This window comes from Drosophila subobscura, chromosome O, assembly GCF_008121235.1.
Source record: "Drosophila subobscura isolate 14011-0131.10 chromosome O, UCBerk_Dsub_1.0, whole genome shotgun sequence".
NCBI lineage: Eukaryota > Metazoa > Arthropoda > Insecta > Diptera > Drosophilidae > Drosophila > Drosophila subobscura.
This window is the reverse complement of record NC_048533.1, coordinates 3,920,724-3,942,484: the sequence shown is the minus strand read 5'-3', so window position 1 is coordinate 3,942,484 and position 21,761 is coordinate 3,920,724. Positions and strand designations below refer to the sequence as shown.

Genomic DNA, 21,761 nt, shown 5'->3' with positions numbered 1-21,761 from the left:
CCGTATTTTTTATGCAGCACTGCGAGACATTCACAACGAACATGTAAACAATGAATGGCAAAAAACAGTTGGAATTGCGATAAAAAAATGTGGCGTTTAACTTTAATAAAAGAAATTTCGGATAAGGGAAAGTGGATTATTTCCTCGGACGTGGCCATTGTTATAGCGTTCAAGTATCCAAAGGCGCAGCAGCACTTTTTGGTCCTGCCCAAGGCGGATATTTCGAGTATTTTTGAGGTGAGTCACAGGCGCAGACCTGTGCAGAGGGGAAATTATTTTATTTTTTGGTTTTGGTTTTTTTTATGGTTGCAGCTTACCCGCGAGCATTTGCCGCTGCTGGAGGAGCTGCATCTGCTGGCGAGCAACATTGTCGAGGTGCGTGGACTGCAGTGGAAGGATTTTAAGGTGGGTTTCCATGCCGAACCGGCCCTGGAACGGCTGCATTTGCATGTAATATCCCAGGACTTTGTGTCGTCCTGTCTAAAAAAAAAAAAAACTGGAACACCTACAACACGGAACTCTTTGTGCCATACGAGGGTAAGAAAACCCCCAAGTGGACACCAAAATCCGCATTTAGAGAAAATATCTGCTTTCAGTGCTGCGGGACAAGCTAAAAGCGGAAAACAGTTACCAACGCCTGTCGCCGGATGTGATTCATGCACTGCTGGCCACGCCCCTATGCTGCAATCAATGCGATTTTAAGCCCAGAAATCTGCCATTGCTCAAAGAACATTTGGAGCAGCATCTGCAAAATAAAAGTAATATATGACGCGCGTGCAAAAGACAGAGATGGCAGAAGAGCGACAATGCAATAATGCACCTATAGAAGTAAGCGCTTCATTGTGGCTGCTTCATGACTTTCTGCAAAGTCAGCATTAATACCGGTAGAGTATGGCACACACAAATGCAACTCAACGATAGAAGTGTGCTTGTGTTGGTGATACGTACAGCAAGCAAGTACTTTTGATCTGCTGCACTGACACCAATTAGATTAATATAATTACCTTACCATACAGTGCTTACACATTGTTTTACTCACACTTCGAGAACTGTCTCTGTTTTTTGCGGCCAGCCTAGTGTCATACGTGCAGTTCGAACCGCTTCCAGTGCAGCTGGTTCCGTTCAAGAACTAAAAGATCTAGTGACTCATGGACATTTTCTTCCCGGTATGCAGGCGGCCAGAATAAAAGTGTGATTTACACGAAAATTGAAACAGCCAAAGACAAAATAAACAAAATGGACGCAAAAGAAAAGAATGAACATAAAAAGGAACAGATTATCCAGAATATTCGCAACGAGCTGAAGAAAAAGATCAACGACAAGGAGCACATTCTCATCGAGAGCGACCAGGCGGTGGTGGTGAAGGCCGACTATCCCAAGGCACAGTATCACTTTCGTGTGGTGGCCAAAGCTGATATCGCGGATGTGACCAAGGTAATGGAAGTTTCGGTGGTCTCTGCATATTAATGGTTTCTTTTTTGTTTGCCCAGCTGACAGCCGATCATCTGCCGCTGCTCGACCACATGATGGATCTGGCCGTGCAGATCATGGAGAAGCAGGACCACCTGCCGTCTCGAAATTTTCGCATTGGCTTCAAGGCGGACCCGTTCTGGGACCGGCTGAACATGCACGTCATCTCCGATGACTTTTACTCGATGTCAATGAAGCGCATCAATCACTGGAATAGCTTCAACACGGAGCTCTTCATGCCCTTCCAGCAGGCCTACATCATGCTGAGCTCTGAGGGCGCCATCGAGCCCATATCCGAGGAGGAGTCCGAAAAGCTCAAGCTCCAGGTGCCACTCCACTGTAATCAGTGCGATTTTGAGTCCCCGTTGCTGCTGTCCCTGAAGGCCCATCTATACACCCATTGGCAGAGCAAGGAGCACGAGCGTCAGATAAAAAAGCAAACGGACAGCATTGTCAAGTTGCTGGACGAAGTTAAATTGGATGACAACGCCCAGCCGCTACCTTCTGCGATCAGTGAGGGTCAGTCCCAGCAGGAGGTTTCCACTGAAAATGTGTACGGGCCACCGATAAACATGATGAATCAGGCGAACATCAACAACCCGTTTAGAGGCACGCCGCCACGATTCGGGATTGCTGCGGCTGCGCCACCACAGCGGCCTTTCGTCAATGCGCCGCGTCACCAGCGGCCCGGGAACCCCTTTGCCCGTGCGCCGCGACCTCAGCAGAAAGTCTACCCCTACGGCTATGCGCCGCGTCCACAGCTGGCCGACAATCACTTTGGACCGCCATCACGGCCATATGGTATACATCGCGGCAATATGCAGCCGCGTGGGCCCATGCCGCCTAGGTTTTCTACTGCTCCTGCAAATACTGTATTTGCTTCATTTAACCAGCAGCCCCGATTTGCTCCAAATAATCCACCGAACCAGCGCCCTCGTGCTCCCAAGCAGCAACAGAACCAGCGTCCTCGTGCTCCCAATCCGCAACAGAACCAGGGTCCTCGTGCTCCCAACCCGCAACAGAATCAAGAGAACCCACCACAGCTTACTTATAATCCAAACCAAACGAATCTCATACCAAAACACAAACCCACACCGGCTGCAAATGCCGGCCAGCCTGCAGCAAAGTAGAGAATAAAACAATGCTGACAGCCGCCCTCCAGTGTGTCTTATAAATTGGAGTAAAATCTATAATGGTTAACTCTTAAATACGAAATGAAGACTAGAAGCTATATATCACATATACTAATACTGATGCCAGACTGAAGGAAAAGTCAAACAGGAAACATTTACAAAAGCAATGTACAAAATGAATTCAGCAACGCATAAAATGTAAGACCTCATTCCCAGCAGATATATTACATTACATAACTTGAATGCCTAAATTCCAACTGGTTAAACTCAATAAATATCAGGCTTTAAAGCTGACATTCATGTGGAAATCTCTTCTAAATTATTATTTAATTGTCATCACCCACCTGCAGTAAATTGATGGAAAAATATAAACAAATTCCTGGAAGCAGTCGCAGAAGCACCAGGAGGAAAAGTTGGTGTTGCGGTGTGCCGTCACCCTGCTGTGGGATTTGAAACTGATATTTAATTATAATTCTAAAGAAAGTTTCCCTGGCATTCACTTGGGAGATTATCATTTGTTTTTAAGCTCAGGAAATTAGCTTTTTCTAAAGAAAACTGTCTGTCAACAGGCTGTTCTTTACTTTAGCCCTTAAGCCCGCTTAATTATGGGCACATTTTCCATTTAACTTTGCTACTTTACAGTACGGAATATACACTTGAGAGGCCAACTAATCCACTGCCTGCCACTCCCATGTAGCAAAAGAGTCATAAACAAAATTCAAGGTAGCAGCAGCAGCCCTGAGCCAGACACACAGAGTGGCTCCTGCTGCTGCTGCCATTCTGTAAGCAATTTTAAATTCTCCTCGACATTTTTTAGTGTGTCACAGTGTCAAGGTGGCAGTGCCACAGCGCTGAAAGCTAACACATTCCACCCCCCATTGATATGGTTTTCGGGGTTGCATTTTAAGCAATCAACAGCTCCATTAAAGCTAGCTCTCTCTCTCTCTGTCTCTCGTGCTCTCTCTTGTTACTTACCACCTGTTATGTCTCGAGCAACAGGAGGCCATTCATAAAGAACGTTACTTTACAGAGAGGGCGCTCGCGAAAGCTCTCTCTCCTTCAGGGGCAGCAGCGAGCATTGAGTGGGCCATGGAGTGGCTTTGCCCGGCGCATGCTCGCAGACTTCAAAGCTTTTTGTAGGCTGAGAAAAGTTTTTGAAAGCCAGTAAATGTCTTCAGGGGCATGGCGTGGGAGCAGGAGATTCGCTTGTTAATTTTATTCCTACATTTTGTTGTTTAATGATCTGTAAAGTTAATCCAATTGTAGTGATAATTCGTTAAGCATTTCGGAAATAATTTCGACTTTTTCTTTGCAACAAAAATGAAGAATTGGAGTGGGAAAATATAGCCAAAAAGGGACATTTTTTCATAACTAGAAATTACTCAAAATTGAAGTCTAATTTTTAATTTAAGACACTGTAATACATACATTTAAAATATTATTTTTAAATTTATTTTATTTTATTTTTATCAAATTAATTCCTGTTTAATACGATTCTTTAGCTTTCTCTCAGGAGAAGTTTAAATTTAAAATTCTTCTTCTGCGAAGCTTTCCCGGAAGACCATGATTTTTCTTTTTAAATATTCATAAAAAATATGGGTAGCCCTCGGACTGTGAGCAAGAGCGGACAGGAGTGCAGTCCACATGTGGCACTGTGTTCTCGTTCCCATTCACGTATAATATGTTATTTATATGCTGATGATTTTTCGCGCCATTCGCATTCGCGAATTTCATGTGAAATAATTCTTTTCCACTGACATTACGCGAAAACGGAAACACAAGCAATCCCCCGGCACCCAGACCCCCCGGGAATATAATACCACAGAGAGCACGGCACAGCAGAAATTGTACGATTTAAGCAATTTGCATTTTCGGTGGGAGGTGGAACTTCAATGGCGTCAACGAGCCTCAATAATAATAATTTTTCATAGCCACCACGACATCCCTATTATCGTTAAGCAACGAAAACAAGAGGAAACAAAGCTATTAAGAGTCTTTGGTTTGGGCTAAAGGATACCCGCTAAGGCTTCCGCATTCGGTTAAACGTTCATGGTAGACAAGGAGCCTGGTATACCCTTTGACTCTGAAAAATCTTCAATGGAACTCTGACTTTCCTGATGAGCGCTTCAAGGTGCCTCTTGCCATGCATAACTTTACGCTGTTTGACTTTCCCTTCGAATGCACAACACATGCCCTGACATGCTGCAGGACTGTTGCAATGCATCACACGGTGCTGCTCCAGGTGCTTCTTCTCCTCCTTATGCTGCCATTGTCCTCTGACTTACGTTTGGGGTGAGCTGTGGCTGGGGTCGTATGAGTCATAGCCAATTACACATTTTGTGCATTCTCCTGTTGCTTGTTCGCCTTGATTCTTGTCTTTTATGCTGCTCCTTCTCACTCTTCGACGCCCTCGTTTGCTGTGTCACCGCTGTAAAAATATTTTTTATGTGGCCGGGGCCGGGCAGCATGTGGCATGTGGGCTGCTTCGAGGGGCACATTGCGTGTACGAGGTGCTAGCTTTAAGCGGCTTTCCAGCCCGCTAAGCTTTTGCTGAAAAGGTGAAAGTAGTAAAATGTTTAGAGCTGCTAAAAAAAAAGGATCAGAAAAAGACAAAGCCAAAGGATTCTCAACATGGCATTGAGAGAAATGCAGACATAACTTTTATGTATATTTTTATATAAATATATTGACGGATTTTGGCTAGATAAAACATTGATAAGACGTGTCACACTTTTGCATTTACACCTTGAGCTAGCTCAGTGAACTCATGCACTGAAATATGAATTCATAATCAAATTATTCACATTCATTCATAGGGGCACCGATTGGCGCTTATAAAAACTATTGCATAGCCGGCAAATATTTTTAGTAAGCAACATGAAGTGGCTCTGTTTAGTATTGCTCTCGCTACCACATCTATTTGCTGTCTTAAATCCGTATAAAGTAAATCTAGAACTGCTCTTGCAGGAGCCCAGCTCGGGCGCTTATAGCAAAAAGGATGCCATTTCCGTGGAAGAACTTTGGCTGCCGCAAAAAGTCGATCATTTCGATGCACTCAACAATCAGACCTGGCAAATGGTAACATTTTGGCATTCTTAAACACACATAATAAGGGGAATAACTTTATGTTTATAGCGCTATTATCGCAACGGCAAATATCATAGAAATCGTGGACCCATCTTTATATTTGTGGGCGGTGAATGGAGCATAAGTCCGGGATTTCTGGTCACTGGTCTCACCCACGACATGGCTGTGGAAAATGCGGGCATGCTGTTCTACACGGAACATCGTTATTATGGCCCGAGTTTGCCCCATGGGTGGGTGGATCTGTAAACTTTAAAGATCTTTTAATTGATTTTTATTTGCCACAGAGAGCAGAGCTTTCAGCTGGATCAACTACAGCATTTGAGCATCCATCAATCTCTGGCAGATTTGGCTCACTTCATACGCTTTCAAAAGGCGGAGAATCCTCGCTTGAGACAGTCAAAAGTCATATTGGTGGGTGGCTCCTACTCTGGCAGCATGGTGGCCTGGATGACACAATTATATCCAGATTTGGTAGCCGCCAGTTGGGCCTCAAGTGCGCCATTGCTGGCCAAAGCGGATTTTTATGGTGCGTTGGAAGAGGTAGGGAAATTCTGCTTCTAATCTTTCTTGCAGAGTATATGGAAGTGGTTAGCCATTCCATTCGCCTAAGCTATGGTCACAATTGTACGACAAGAATACAAAAAGGATTTTATCATTTGGCGAAATTGTTTGACGAAAATGAAATATTGGAATTACTGCAAAAACTGAATAGCTGTGAGGACTACGACCCCAACGATCCCCTGGATAGAGCTGCGTTCTTCAATGGGCTGGGCAACTATTTTGCATTGATTGTGCAGAGTTACAGGTGAGGACAAAAAAAAAAAAGACACTCTATAGTGGAATGAATCATCAATCTTTTTCAGTTCATACATTCCACAACTTTGTGAGACTTTAATGTCTTTGAATGCCAATGATGAGGAGGCATTTGAGAGCTTCCTGGAACTACTCTTTGCGGAGGGCAGACGTTCTACAGATTGCCAGGACTTTAGCTATAAGGCCATGCTGCAGCTATTCAGCGATCCCATATCAGGCAGTAAGTGGAAGAACCATCCAAAAAAACAGTAGCAACTTGGAAGGTTATCTCTCCACTCTCTCTCTCTCTCTCGGACAGTTCGTGCCTGGTTCTATCAGACATGCAATGAATTTGGTTGGTACACCACCACAGAGAGAACCAATCAATCATCTACCTCTACGAGTGCTCCTACCTTTGCCAATCAAGTGCCTTTGTCCTACTACGAGCGCCTCTGTTTGGATGCATTTGGTGCAGAGCAGACACCGGAACGTCTAGCCCTGGGCATTGAGCAGACCAACAATCACTTTGGTGGCTTTCAGTTCAATCAGAGTGAGCGTTATGGCGAGGTGTTCTTTACGCACGGCCAGCTGGATCCTTGGCGCTCGTTGGGCAAGCAAAAAGGCAATCAGGCTATTGTCTTGAGGGGTAGCTATCGAAACGAACAACTGGAAATCAATGCCCTTCTATCTACAGTCTCTTCCACATCTAGGCTACTCCCATTGCGAGGACCTGGGCGGCATACAGGTGCGGGACAGCGTGCAAATGAATCTGGCCAAGCTGCGAGTAATGTCCTTTCTGCGTCGTCACATCTAACAAGGGATGCTCATGCATGAATTATGGAAATAAACATAAAATGTGTGTCCACTAATTTGAGAGTCTCCTTTGATGCTTTGTTCACTTGTTGGGACAAGTAATGTGTCCTGTCTGTGTGTCCCGCTGTCCTTGGTCAACATTTCAGCCTTGTTGATTAAGGAAATTGCACTTACACTCTGCCCTGTGGCCTGCTGCATTTTCCCTGCTTATGTTTGTCTTGGCTTGATTGGTTGATTAAGGTTCCTTGCCACATGCTCCTTAACTGACGTTTACTCTGAGTTCAAATTTATCTTCATTCGAATTTTAACGCTTACCAAAAGCTCTCGAGTAATGCTGCTCCTCCAACTCAAATTCTCCTCCGTTCCATTTGTATCCCCCCCTCTCTTTGAGTGCAACGCCTCCAACGCTTTTTTGTCCGTCGTCGAATCAGCGTCACCTTCTGCTGTGCGTGGGCGCCTGGCACTCGGCGGCTCCAAACTATTGGATACACTCCCACACGCACAAACACAGAGAGAACACAGGACACACACACACACAGAGAGAACACACAGAACACTCACTGCTAACAGTACTCACATTTCTGCGTGGGCTGTGGTTATGGGGCGGGCCCGGCTTTTGTGGCCACTCTGCCGACTCCGACTCGAGCGCGACTCTTTCACTCGTAATTTATTTACATTTCGCTTTAGCTCCAAGTGAGTGGCTTTCTGCTTGCGATGCTGCTGCTGCCGTTGTGCTGTGTGGGTTTTGGGGCACTAATTAATATTTGTTGCTCCATTCATTAGGTAAATTACTGGCAGTCTTGTGTGCTCCGACAGTCTTGTGTGGCGCCAAGTGGCCAAAGGATTAACACAGTGCTGCAGCGTGCCCTTGAATGCTTGCCTGCTGGTAAGAGAAATTAGAGCCAAGTTTCCACGAAGCATAAGCAGATGTGCAGCTGAGCAATATCAGAAATAAATTCCGGTGGAAAAGTTTACTTTTAGGTCACACAAAGATTTCCTCTTTAATTAATCTCTCAATGTTGACAAATTAAGTTTGTCTTTGAGGCTCTTCAGGCAGCCACAACTAATTGAAATATAATCCACTCAAATTTGCTTACCCAAACGTATCAAATTTCCAACAGTTTGTAGCAGTAGTAGGAGCTGGAGCCCCATACTCCGTCCACTGCTGAACCGCTCCTGTCCCCTGCTGCTGCCAAACAAAACAAAGCGGCGTACACATGCCACATGGCAGGTGCGGTGCGGTTCTCCCGTGGCGAGTGACTGCGAGTGACTTGCGAGAGAGCAACCACAGAGCTAAAGGATTCCACTCACATTTTCTGCTCCACTCAAAGTACCTCTGCGTAGGCGTTGAGTCCTTATAAAAGTCGCTAACAATGCGCTCAACGCTTCAGTCGAGTTTGAAACTTACACTCACGCGGAGTTGTAAATAGTTGTTCGAGTTGTTGGCTCGTACTCAAACGTACTGTAACACCCATCCATAAAAATACATATTCCAAAATAAAAAAAACTACATAAAAAAAATACTTTATATATTAGCCATAAAAAAAACGAACAGGATCTCCTCCACCTACCTCGCGTGTGTGTTTGTGTGTGTGTTTGTGGACTTGTTTTTGTTCCCTCGAAAGTGACTTTGAAAACTCTTATGTTTTACCTACGGAAATTCACAAACAAAAATTTGAGCTGTCAAAGAAAAACTCTCTGTGTGCCTGTGCCTGTGTGTGTGTGTGTGTGTGTGTGCGGAAAATGGTTCTTCATTACCTTTAGGCTTTTCCTTCTACACTCTGTTGCTCGGTTTGTAGGCTCGCGGCACTCACTCGCACTCTTCCCGCTGTTGCTTGGGTTTTTCTTGGGACTTTTTTCCTTGGGGCTCGTTAGTTCTGGCCTCCCGTTCCCGTTGCTGCTTTTAGGCAATGTTTTCATGCCTCGCATTGCGTATACGCCGTGTAACCATGATTAAAGTTGAGTCTACGGCGTGTTCTCATGCTTCAAATTTAGTGTACAGCTCATGCTTCACATTGCCCCATGACTTACGTTGAGTATACGCCGTGTTTCCATGCCGTATTTCTTCTTGCCTATGCGGTCGTATATCCCAGGATTGACATTGCGTTTATGCCGTGTCTCCATTGCCGCTCATTGCCTTCACCTGGCCCCCACAGTCTCTGCATTCCATTCCATTCCCGTCCTCTCATTGCGTATACGTCGTGTGTGTGCGCGCCTTCTTTTGCTCTGTGTGTGCGTTTGTTCGTGTGCTTTGAATAACAACACGCAGTTGTTGATTGTTCCCCAACTTCCACACGGCACACGGCACTCTCCTCCTTTTTTTCTTTGGGGATCTGCTGTTAAATTATGCATTAAGAAAACCCCAAAAACCCCACACCCCGCACAACACACACAAAAAATGAAATATAAAGAAAGAAAATGCTTCTAAAATGCTGCCCGTTGTCGTTGTCTGGGGTGTCCGACCGACCGTATAGTACGAGTAAATTATGCAAATTAATGTTTGTTTGTGATTTGGGCCTGCCTCGCATTTTGCGAGGCCGTAAAAGATTTTCAGGATTTTTTTTTGGCAGTAGCAAACGAAAATTATTGTATCCTTGCGAAATCTTTAAAAAAGCCAGGCGACAAATGCTGGATAATAGAGAGTGAGAAGGAGGGCGAAAGTTTTCCCTTGGGAGACTGAAATGGAAAATAAACCTGGGCTTATTTTTTGGCAGCTAAAAATATAGTTTTGGCTGCAGAGCAAAAAAAGCCATGAAAAAATATACCTAGGATTTGTATTTTTGGACAGACATTTTTCAATAATATCAAGTGGGACTTTTGGCAAAGAAAAACTTTACTGGGAGGCACACATAAAAATATTTTCTAAAAAAACCAGCATAAATTATAGCGAAATATTTTAAAACCTTCAAAGGCTTTATTTTAATTGCTTTTCCTAACTAAACAATTCCCTGAAGAACTTTTATCTATTTAAACTTCTCTCGCCGCCATTTTCCGTAGATTTATTTTAACCCAAAAGCCTATTAAATCAATTGGAAAAGTGCAGCCCTACAGCAGAAAAAGCTTTTGCTCCAAAACCAATTTTAATTGCGTGGTAAATCTTTCCTTCTTTCACGGTTTTCTTCGTTTTTTCCCATTTTTAAACAAATTGCTTTTTGCTCTTTCGCGAGACCAATGACCCCCAACACACACACTGTCGATACTTTCGAGTATTCGAGCAATTTGTGCCGGCTTATTTGGCCACATTTTCAGCACCTTGGCCATAATTCACTTAACTTTTCTGTGCGCTTCGCTGTTGGTTCTGGTACTGTCTCTGGTTTTGGCTGTGTCTTTTTGCCTGGCTCTGGTTCTGTCTGTTAGCCAGACTCTAACTCTGACTCCTCGGTTTGTGTGTAGCAAGTCTCTGGTGGCTTATAACCAACATTTGGCTGCGGGTTTTTAGCTGTCTTTTTGGAGCCAAATGTTTGTCTCTCTTTCACTCTCTGTTTGTGCGTGTTTGCTTGTGGATTCCGTTTCCTTCCCATCTATATTTCCTGTGGGGTGTTTATTAAATCGGCTGAGGGAAGCCAAAAACAGAAGTTTCATTTTCAGTCTATTAAAGAATTTTTATGTTCATTGTCTTCCGTCTTTATTTTATTGGCTCGAGGGTTGGGAGTTAGTTTATGTCTTCCCGGGAATTGTAACAAGATTTTACGGCTTCCCCGACTTTTCCCCCCTGGAGACTGTCGGCCCCTCTGGAGTGCTGAAAATTTTCATTTCACTGAAGTTTCGCTGTTTAAAATGCAGAAAAGTAGGAAAAGTGTCGAAACTTTAACGGGAACTACATAGCTTTCCATTCGAAAATCGTTGAGTGCTTAACAATTTTCTTCTCATCATTCAACTTGCGCCGAACGTGTTCAAGAAAATGATAGAGGAGCGCCCCGGAAAAACTCCTTGCCTAACGGAAAAGTACTAATTAAAAAGCTTTTGCCTGCCTGTTGGACGCTTCTTTCCTGTCTTTAACTTTTCCTCACCACCTCCACTTTGCCTGCCCGTCGCCTCCTGTCCCCTAATTGTGGGGTCTCCAAAACTTCTGTGTCCCAAAAACGTTGTCGTGTGTCCATTTTTGATTGGCCCCGAAAAAGTTGCAACAGTTTTTCAACTTTTTCCGTAAAGAGGAAACATAAAGTAATGGAGAAAAATAACGAAAGGGTTAGCTTGGCTTTAATTAAAGGTTCGTCTATGTCTGCTCCCCAGTTGGCTTTTTTCTTACTTTTTCGTATGTGTTTTGGGTGCTCCAGAGAGTCATTAAGCGTGTCGCTGGGAAATCCATCTGAAATTTAAAGAGCACAAGGGTTGGTCATAAAAAGAGGGACAGGATTTTGGGTGTGGAAAATAAGCCCCCAAAAATGAGCAAGGAAAAAGTTTAAGTTTGTTAAGCTGATTAGACTGGCAGCGAGTTGGCCTTTGCCTCGAGTTACTTTGCCATGCAAATTACCACCAAAAATGATACTTTGGCTGATCCTGGGTGTTGACTTCTTCTGAGGTCTCTTCATTAAATGTTTCAGTAGCACTTTGGAGGGTGATATTCAGTTTCTCTTTTAGGGTTCACAGTGCTGAGTTTGAGCTGAGATTAAAAAGGGAAACTTTGGTGAAAATGAAGAGAGAAATCAAAGGAATTATATTTCTCTAAGTTACCCCCCTAAGCAGATGGAAATTCATATACTTAATTCAACATAAATATTTTTAAACAATTAAAAGCATAAAATCAGCTATAATAATTTCCTGTTTTTCTTTTGCTCTTTTCATTTCAGTGTAGAAAAATGTAAAAAGTCGACTAAAAACATATATCTATATAATCTACACATAAATATTTGTTTCCCAGCAGAAATTCTTTTAAATTTTTAAGTTCAACGACAAAAAACGACAACATTAAACGAAATTAACAAAACGACAAAAAACGAAACGAAAGTTAAAGCTTGCTTAAAAAATACACACAAAAAAACGTAGAGAGCAACGTAGTAAACGAAACTATATAGAAAAGTAGGGAATAGGGTGAGAAAAGTACGAAAACAGCACGAAGTGGAGAATAACGAAGCTAATTCCTGGTGCGTATAACACCATTAGAAAGACGATTAGCATAGTCAAGGACGAACGCAACGGAGAAGTGCCAACGATAATTCAATCAGAGAGCCCGGGAAGGAATCATTCTCCTGCTGCCGTTTAGAGTCCCCGCTCCTGAAGCTGAAGGCAGCGTAGCGGCGGTGAAAACGAGCTGGAAAACAAACTGACGGGGAAAAACTCCATCAAAACACTCGGATAAAGTGGAAAACGTGTGCGTGCGCGTGTGAAAAACTTTTGCTCTGGCCTCAATCCCGACCCGACCAAGTCTGGTATCTGGTGTCTGCTGCTGCTGCTTCTCCCGGGCATCAGAGTGTTTTAATTTGAACACTTGGCAAGTTTCCCCTTCAACTCCGACCAATTGTCTCTTGCTATAGTCCATTCGGGAAAATGGACCGTCATCGACATCGCCATCGCCTCAGCATGTGGCCCACGTTCGCCGTCTGCCTGCTGCTTTTGCAGGCGACCACAACCACGATGGCCATCGATCTGAGTCGTCTCTACGGCCACATGGCCAATCCGATCCAGAAGCGAAGCGGTGAGTAGTACCCAATTGTACCCATCTAATCGAACCGTAACTCCATTGTGGGGTAGCTCATTAAGAAGAGCGCAACTGCCACATCTATCCTGGATGGACTGTGGTGCCTGTAGGCTGTTTAAGGTGTGTCCTCTGGAAAAGCATTAGTTTAATGTTCGAAAGGTACAGATGGCATCTCTCCCTGAGTTTCAATGATTTTTTTGTTGCAATTTAAAAGAACTTCATAGTAAGTTTCTTCATCGGTTTAATTGGATTATTCGTCGTAGATAAATTGGATTATTCGCTGGTAGCAATATGTACATATTCGTCGTCTCTTTCGTGTATTATTTATAGTTTTTGTAGCTATAATCAGTGAGTAGTTTTTGGTATAGTATTCTATGTAATTGTTTCTTGTGCGGTGGAATGTTCAACTCTGCGGTTCTGGTGGATCTCCGCCGTTGTTGTCTCGATTTTGTTTTACAATTGTCATGAGTTTGCAAGTTTCATCTTCCACCTCCTCCCATTCAATCTCATCGAAATCACAGTTCAAAGTCACGACGGGTGTGGGGTTAGAGCATACTGGTTGCTGTTCTTCTACCTGGTTTTGAGCCAAGCCTATGTGCTGCCCTTCCTGGTTTTCAGACACCAATGGCTGTTCTTCCTCCACGACTGAATTGGCTTCCTCCTGGACCATAAATTCTACATTCAATTCCTCCTGGACTGCAACTTCTTCTGCATTCCCTACCTCCTGCACTGCAGCCACTGCGTTCTCGTCGTCCGCTTCGTTGGGCAGATCCTCAGATTCCACCTGCCTCTCCATCCAAGATGGTATTAAGTTTGTACCCATATTGTTGGAAATAATTTAAGTGAACATTCAATTGTGTTAAATTTTATATCAATTCAGGGTGAGTTCTATAGACAAACTGATATCTAGAGAGACGAACCCAAACCAAACCAAACGATTCTAATATCTACGCCTACTCTTTCTGTTTTTTGTTGAGAGTTTCTTTTATTATTTGCTAAAGACTTTTCTTCGATTTTATTTTTACATTAGTGTCAAAATTAATAGATAAAATATGAGTATACACAGAAATGCTTAGGAAGAAAATTCCATTGAGGGGGAACGATAGTTGTTCCCCTTTAGAGTCGTGAAATTGAGAAGCCGAATTGCGCTCCCCCACACACACTCATACACTCATTTTATTGCACTCCGTCAGCTTCATTCTCTTGAAAACAGCAACAACCCTGCGCTGGTCTCTGGCTACCTACTCTCTAGAAAGGTGTACCTTTGGATACATCGCTTTTGCATCACTTCACCCAAGGGTCCAAAGGTACACACATACATTAATATTCCATGAGAGCAGCTAGCGACAAATCACCGCTGTGTTGTTGCTTTTGCAATTGCAAGAGAGGAGAAGCAAAGCAAAAAGAAGAGAGGTATTCAGAGGACGACATGATCTGACATACACCGTCTGTACTTATTTTACATTTAGTGATTTGAATTAGAGAACAACGTGCAACAGAGCTCTATTGCTGGAATGCTCTATCGGTGTCTGTCTGTCCTTTATTCAGCTAGCCTCATTTGTTCTACAATGCCATTGAATACATTTTCACTAGTTCTTTTTCTATCCCAAAAATATGTTTCTATTTTGTTGTTCCGCTGGTTTTCCCATTTTTTTCTGTAGCGTTTGTGCACGTTCTTTTATATATTATATAAAGTTCTATGGCAAAATCATTCCTTCTGCTATTCGCTTTCCGTTCTCCCCCTAACCGAAAACTTTTCCAGTTGCGTGTTTGATGGAAATCTTTTGGTTTTCTTTCGCTAAAGTTTTTGTGTAAATCGTGGCTTGGATTTTCTTTGAGAATTTTTTAATTGCCTTTCGAATCACTGGGTTTTTCCCTCGCTTTAGCGTGGCTTTTTACATAAATTAATTAACACCAAAAGGCGAGTTGATTTGTGGCATTTCGAAAATGTACAAAATTCTAGAACTAAATTATTAATTTGGTGAACCCGTCGTTACTCCCTGCCATTCATAAAACTAATTAGCGGGCAAGAGTGCCAAATAAATGGCCAACTAAACATTTGCTAAACTTAATTTGTGGCAATTTTTGGGGCGCACAAGTACGAGTACAAGTACGAGTGTACTCCAATTAGTCTGTCCCTCAATTGGCCATTAATTGCCACTTGCCAGCGCACGACATCGCATCTCATAAATATGCATGGCATAATTATACCATTATACTAATTTCATGGATGCTCCATTAAACACTTCTGCCTTCATGCTGAAATAAATCCCCCAATGAATTTATACGTTTTTGTGTTGAGCATTGAATGATTTTGGTTTTCGTCCGCTCGGTTGCTGCATTCGACATTTTGACAGTTTCGCTTCCTGGCAATTTTGCACCTGAGTGAGGGATGGGGTAAGCGCAGTGCTTCATTTCCTGCCTTATTTTTTTCCTATATGTCAAATGCAGTAATTGCACTTTGGAAGAAGTCACTGAAAATCCAGAGAAATCCGTTTCATGCTGTCAGCTAGCAAGTGGCCACGGCAGCCCATGGAGCTAACCTCAAGGCCATCAAAATCACTTCATACACTAGAAAGCAGTAGAAAAGGGTTTCAAGGAACTACACTAGAAAACAGGGTAAGGATTGCACTAATTAAACTGGATATAAAATACGCTAAAGAAGGGTGAACATTTTTATAGATTTATCCAAGCAAATACAGATAACCAATTGGCATTGTATATTTCCCTTAAATCTTTCTTATTCCATGAAAGTCACAATAAACTACCTCAACAATTTCCATATCCAATCTGCTACCAAAAAGTACAAAGCAACAAAAGAATCATAGAGAAAAACACTTCGAATTTATTTTTCCCAAATATAATAGAAACTTCAGCACAAGATAAAGTTGTAAAACTCTCTGCAGAGAGCAGTGTAATAATTTCAGTTTTCCCTGTCAGTGACAACATATTTTATGCTGCAATTTTCCGCCAGAGAAACAGAAAACTGCGTTTTTCCTCGACTTTTTCCTTTGACTCGGGTTTGTGTTTAGGTTTGGGGTTTTTGGGTTAGGGTTGTCGGCTTCTGGTTTCTGGGTCGCCTGCTCGCTTTATTTATTGTGGCCCGCTTTTGTGTTCCGTGGCATTTTGGCTTTTGTGACGCGACGATAACGAGAGACCCAGCCCCAATGTTCGCTTTGGTGGGTGGCTGGACAGGTCGCAGGTCAGGTCAGCTCCCTGCGCCTGACGATCCTTGTGGCAGTTAATAAATGTTCCACCAGCACTGGCCACCGCACCAGTATCAGCACCAAAAGCCACTCGGAAAAGCAGCCACCGATGACAGCTTGAAAGGGTTTTCCAACGGTTTCCTTTTTCATATTTCTTGCTTTTGTTGTTGTTTATATTTTTTTTGTATTTTGTGAGGTTTTGTGGTTGTATTTGGCAGCAAGTTGATTGACAGACAGTTTTAAGTAAAAGTCATTCGAAAGGGGGTCGCAAGAATGTGACATTTTGATAAAAAATTAATTAGCTTTTTGGCGTTTGGGGCTGCGGAATTTCTAGTTGAAAAGTTTACGACAAGTTAAGCAATTTTGCTAATTGACTTGAGTGGCATTCTAAGTGGCATGATTGTTTAAGAAAATAAAGGGCAATCTTTTCTGGATCCAAAAATATCTGAAAATTCAAGCAAAATAAACACCAATGAAAGATATTTTTATTTCTGATTTAAATTTGTCTACTCTTTCTGCTAAAGTGGTATTTGCTGTCTGCTTTTAACCTTGAAGAGTTTTTCCGTCTTCATTCATTAACATTTTTTCGTATTATTTTCCCCATGAACTTCCGCCTATCATTGGTCCTGAAATATTCATTAACTGGCATCGCCTGGGGCATCATAAATATTAACCGAATAATTCAATTAGTTTTAGTACTCGAACGCATACACGTGGACACACTGCCCGAGTCCTTGCATGATAAATTATGCAATATTTGATTTGTACTTTGGCTAATGCACGACATATGAATGTTGGGTTTCTGCCCCTGGAGCAGGGGGTAAAACCGCAAACAAAAACCAAAATTGTGGCAGGCGGTTGGGGAGTTGCCACAGAAAACGCAGCTGCCGCTGTTTCTGCTGCTTCAGCTGCTTCAACGACGGTGACGTGGATGTGGATTAAGTGGCAACAAATGGCAAACAAAACGTAGCATACTATACGGCATTCGGTGGAGCGTGCTCCACATGCAAATGGCCAACCAATGGAACTGCATTTTAGAGAAATATTTTGGGTGCAGCACACAGCCACTGAACCACTGAGCCGCTGAGCCACTGCTGTGGGACATATTGGCTTACAAGCAGTCCGCGGGCTTTGGCTGGGGCCCTTTGCACACTTACGTGATCATTTCGTGTTCACTGCAGCTGTTCAGGCATCAAATGAAAATTTCCATAAAACGGAAAAGATAGATGGAAAGGACAGAAGTGACGGGGAAAGAGAAATGGCAAACAGCCAAAAAGCTGAAACGTGATTACATCCAAGCACTACGAGTCTGACCAACAAAACATTTGGCATTCAAAGCTGCACAGAACTAACCGCCAGTTAGCATTTCTCCAAAGCTGCACAAAAATAACTGCTAGTTAGCATTCAAATCTGCACAGAACTAACCGCCAGTTAGCATTAACTTCCGCTCAGTCAGCATTTAGTTGTAGGAACTTCTTGCCTGTGAATAATTTTATTAGCAAAAAGTACTGGCTCCCCTCCGCGCCCACATTTTCTCTCCACGTTGTTTCTTAATTAATTTTCTTAGTCGAGCATTTTGTGTGGTTTTCCGTACCCCTAAGTGGCTATAACTAAACGAAGAAAATGAGAAACGAGAGACTCGTGCCCAGGAAAACTTTTAATGGCATTTTCGTAGCGCCCATAAGTTGCAGAAACTGAGTTAATTTTTGTACTAATAAATTAAAAAAATTGTTTGTAAATCAGAGTATTTATATGAACATACATCAGCATTCAATTTGAGTGGAAAAAATATTGACCATAAAATAAACTAAATAAATAATCGATTTAGAGCCCCAAAGCAGTTTAATTATATAAATAATGCCACATGCCACAGCTACCACAAATTATGACAAAAATACAATTTCAAAATATAGAAATTCACTGCCACAAACTTTTCCAATTTTGCAGCATTAAATTATAGCCAAATAAATTCTTCAACAAGTTGAAACCAAATATGTTTTAGTAAATTGGCCAAGGCAGTGAAATTTGTTGCCATAAAAAAGCCAAAAAGGTGTCGAACATAAATTTAATTATGCTGACAGTTTAATTATGCCACCAGCACAAGATTTATATCACGTTTAGTGGGAATGTGGGACATGGATGTGCGTAGTTCTATGAATATTCATAAGATGTATGCAAATCGAGGGGCTGGGACTGCTACCTACATATGTCCATGGACGCGGCGTTGTCCACCGATCATCCCCGCTTCCTCACTGCAAACTATCAACTGGTTTCCGAAATCTGTCATCAATTTTGGGGTTGAGAGCTGCAGCTGAAATTGGTTTGCCCACAGGCTGGTTTTACTCATTATAAACGCTTGTGTGGCAGATTGCCTTTCATTTTGGCAAATGGAAATTCAGCCACAAGACTGTAATGAATTTTCAAACACCCACAAGCACACAGCTCTCCCTCTTTGTCTCTACCCCCTGCAAGTATCGACTTCTCTTTAATCCGTTTCGCTCTTTTCTCTTTAATCGTTTGCAATTGATTTCCAATCCATAACATTCTTGCTTGCTCCTGGCTTATCCTTTGGGTTGTAAACATTTTTGTTGCCTTAAAGTCTTACTTTCAATATTCTTTTTTTATGCTGTCATCATCATATTTTTACGAGACTGCAAGTTTTTTTTGTTGTATATCGAAATATTTGTTTTATATCTTGTCAATTTTTATGGCTCGTCGTCGTCTGGCCCAGAGAGTCGTGAAAGTGTTTTGCCGGCGTCCTTTCTTACTTTCTTCCTTCCCCCAGCTTCTTTTTGTGGCATTCATTGTTGCCTCATTTATTATTTATTTGCTGCGCACTAAAACTTTTGCCACGCCAAAACCCCAAGAAAAAACCACTCGTTAAATATGCAAAAAAAAACGTGGAAAAACGTAGAAGAGTGTTAGGGCCAGGGCCAAAGAGTGCGTCAGTTTGAGGCTTAGACAGTTGGTCAGAGAATGTGAGGTTCTTGGAGGGCGCTGCTCATACGCCATGTGGCCTTATATAAATAGAACCATTGCGCACGGGCGACAGAAAACAACAGAGTTTCATTAACAAAAGTGACGTGAAAAGGTGGATTTCAGGTGAAGGAACCATATCAATGTTGGTTTATTGATTTCCCTAAAGCCCATTGCCCACGACTTTAATGCGAAACTAACAAACTTTGAAGTTATATAAAAGCCGAAATCTATTGTGGAAAATACTCTCCTGCTTTTACTTACACAAATCTCTAGAGCTCTCATCCGCTTTCTGCTAAAGAATAGCACAATTTATTGTATGGAGAGAAGTGGGACGGAATGCGGAGGAATGGCAACTGCTTTGCATACTTACACATTTATGGCCAATATCAGGCCAAGATACGAATATTATTCCACAAATGCACAATACATAAAATCCAATTTCCAGCAAACGCAAAGTAAACTCAAATGGAAATTCAAACAAGACGAGGGAGCAGAAGGCACTGCGAAAAGGCGAAGTTAGAGATACACTAGGAAGTGAGGGATATCTATTGAAAGTGTCTTTAAAGCAGGCCTAGAAATGCTTAGTGTAGCTTTGGAAGAATATTAGAACAAAGTTACTCAAGACAAAATGGGAGAATCGTTCTACTGCAGCGACAGCGAAACGCTCCGCGACGTGGACGAGACACTCTTTCTTTTCGAGAAACAAATTAGGGCTATAAAGGTAAAAGAGCGGTAATAGACATGAAGATTGAAGATTGAACTCCAACAAAGTTATAAATAAATTACAAGAAATTTATAGTTGAGAGATGCAAAAGAATAACGGGCCAAATAGTACAGCAAAACATGCATAGTATGTTGGAAATATAGAATATTAATAGAAATATATATATATATAATATATGTATGTACATAGAATACGTATAGAATTATGAATATTTCTTTTTCTTGCTTTAAAAATTACACTGAAATAGGATCTTAGAACTATATTCTGCTGCACTTTATGTCGTCACAGATCGAACCTGTTCTGCATTTTAAATAAATTTAAATAACCGCAATACCCTCTCCTTGAAGCAAATGTAATGTAAGAGTAAAGCCTGGGGGCCATAACCTAACCACAAATACTGAAGGAGGCAAGGCAAAAAGAAAAGAAAAGAAAAGAAAGAAAAACTGTTGAAGAGCTTTTCCTGCTGCTTTTCTAGTGAAAATCCACTTGTGACTTGCGCATTTCCACGGGGTTAAGCCAGGAAGTCTCACCAGCACTCTCCCTCGCGCCTGCAGCATCTTTGAATATCCAATTTAAAGGGTATCTTACGGGCATGCTATGGGTGCCATGTCCTGGCTATGGCTGTGTGTATGATATGGGTATGTGGCGTACTCGTCTGGTGTGTGCATTAAATGCAATTCAATATATGCATTTGTGGCCGCTGTGGCATGTGCGGCATCATCAGCACGTGCTGCTGCTACTGCTGGTCACAGGTGAGCCTTAGATTTCAATATTTCGTGCACTTTGCCACACACACACACACCCACACACACACACGGAGAAACACGTTAACACCCTTTGAATTTGGGGCCACAAATTGATTTGCTTCAAGGGCGTGGGCGTTGAGCCTGTTCTGCCACGTTTGCACAAGTTTTCCAGGCATTTTCACAATTTTTCCCTCATGCAGAAAAGACATGTGTGTGAGATTAAGGTGGTGTCCAATTATGACACGAACGGGGGAAATGGAAGTGAAAATGGAAAATGATTTATAAGTGAATACAATTTTCAAGTTCTTGTTGTCAGAATTTCCGCTAATGAAAGCAAACTTTTGTGTCTCAAACTTATACAGAAACTTTCCAATTAGTTGGAAAAGGATAATTGGACAATTTCCATTGACTTTACCACAATTAACATAACTTTCGCCGCCTTTTTTTGCCTGGCCAAATAATCATTAAAATTAAGGAATTTTTAACACAATAAATTGATATTTTATCTATCCGGAGACCACTGCATAATTTAGCAATAAAATTCAATTTTCGTTCGAGTTTCTGTGGCTTTCGGTTTACATGCGGAAAATATAATTACTCGAGCGAGCATCAATTATTTGTGGCCTATTTCTGAGACCACAAAGCATATTTAAATTTGTTTGGCAAATTTTTGCTGCGGTCGACAGGTGTAAATTTTCACTGGTCTTCGTTCCTTCTGCTGCTGCTGCGGTCAGTGTCGGTATAATGCGTGCAGGAAACTCCACATTTTCCCAAATCAAGAGAGAAAACTGGGCAACAATGTTGTTGGTTATGGCTGCTGCTGCGCTTCAGTTTTCGGTTGGAAAGCGAAAAACAAAGGCAAAAACTTTTGTAGTGCACAAAACAAAGTTTTCCCTCCCACCGGTGCAAGGCTCCTCCATCCCATCATGAGGATGGTCAGCATTTAAGCATTTCTGCTGCAAATTTCTCCTTGAGGTAAGAGGAGGCTGCTTAGCTGCCAGTGGGTTACCTTCAGTTGCTCTGCTGCCTGTCAGCTGCCAGTTGGTCGTCGTCCTTCTCGGAGGAGGAGCAGCAGGAGAAGCATCAGTATGTAAGTGCTGTGATGAAGTGCCCCCCGAGTAACGTAGCTCTTCGCATAAGCCAGATTAAATGTAGTTTCCATTACTGTTGCAT

The 21,761-nt window shown here is 42.3% G+C and overlaps 3 protein-coding genes across 3 annotated transcripts in view; all 3 read left to right on the top strand.

Moving 5' to 3' along the window:
- Positions 1-27: 27 nt before the first annotated feature.
- LOC117898673 (aprataxin-like protein) lies at positions 28-2,600 on the top strand. The gene is given in 6 exon segments (XM_034808253.1): positions 28-237; positions 313-484; positions 487-537; positions 597-758; positions 1,175-1,434; positions 1,491-2,600. Coding segments are annotated over 6 exon segments (1,938 nt in total). The 5' UTR covers positions 28-54.
- Positions 2,601-5,540: 2,940 nt separating this feature from the next.
- Positions 5,541-7,296, top strand: LOC117898060 (putative serine protease K12H4.7). Its single transcript, XM_034807228.1, has 7 exons — positions 5,541-5,681; positions 5,739-5,920; positions 5,975-6,216; positions 6,264-6,495; positions 6,554-6,713; positions 6,780-7,128; positions 7,193-7,296. Exons 1-7 carry the CDS (start codon positions 5,679-5,681, stop codon positions 7,294-7,296), a joined length of 1,272 nt encoding a protein of 423 aa, XP_034663119.1. The 5' UTR covers positions 5,541-5,678.
- Positions 7,297-12,194: 4,898 nt separating this feature from the next.
- LOC117896364 (IDLSRF-like peptide) overlaps positions 12,195-21,761 on the top strand; it is a 43,643-nt gene continuing 34,076 nt past the window's right edge. Inside the window, exon 1 of the mRNA XM_034804640.1 lies at positions 12,195-12,930. Coding sequence (XP_034660531.1) covers positions 12,783-12,930 — 148 coding nt within the window. The 5' untranslated portion in view covers positions 12,195-12,782. The remainder of the gene's footprint in view (positions 12,931-21,761) is intronic.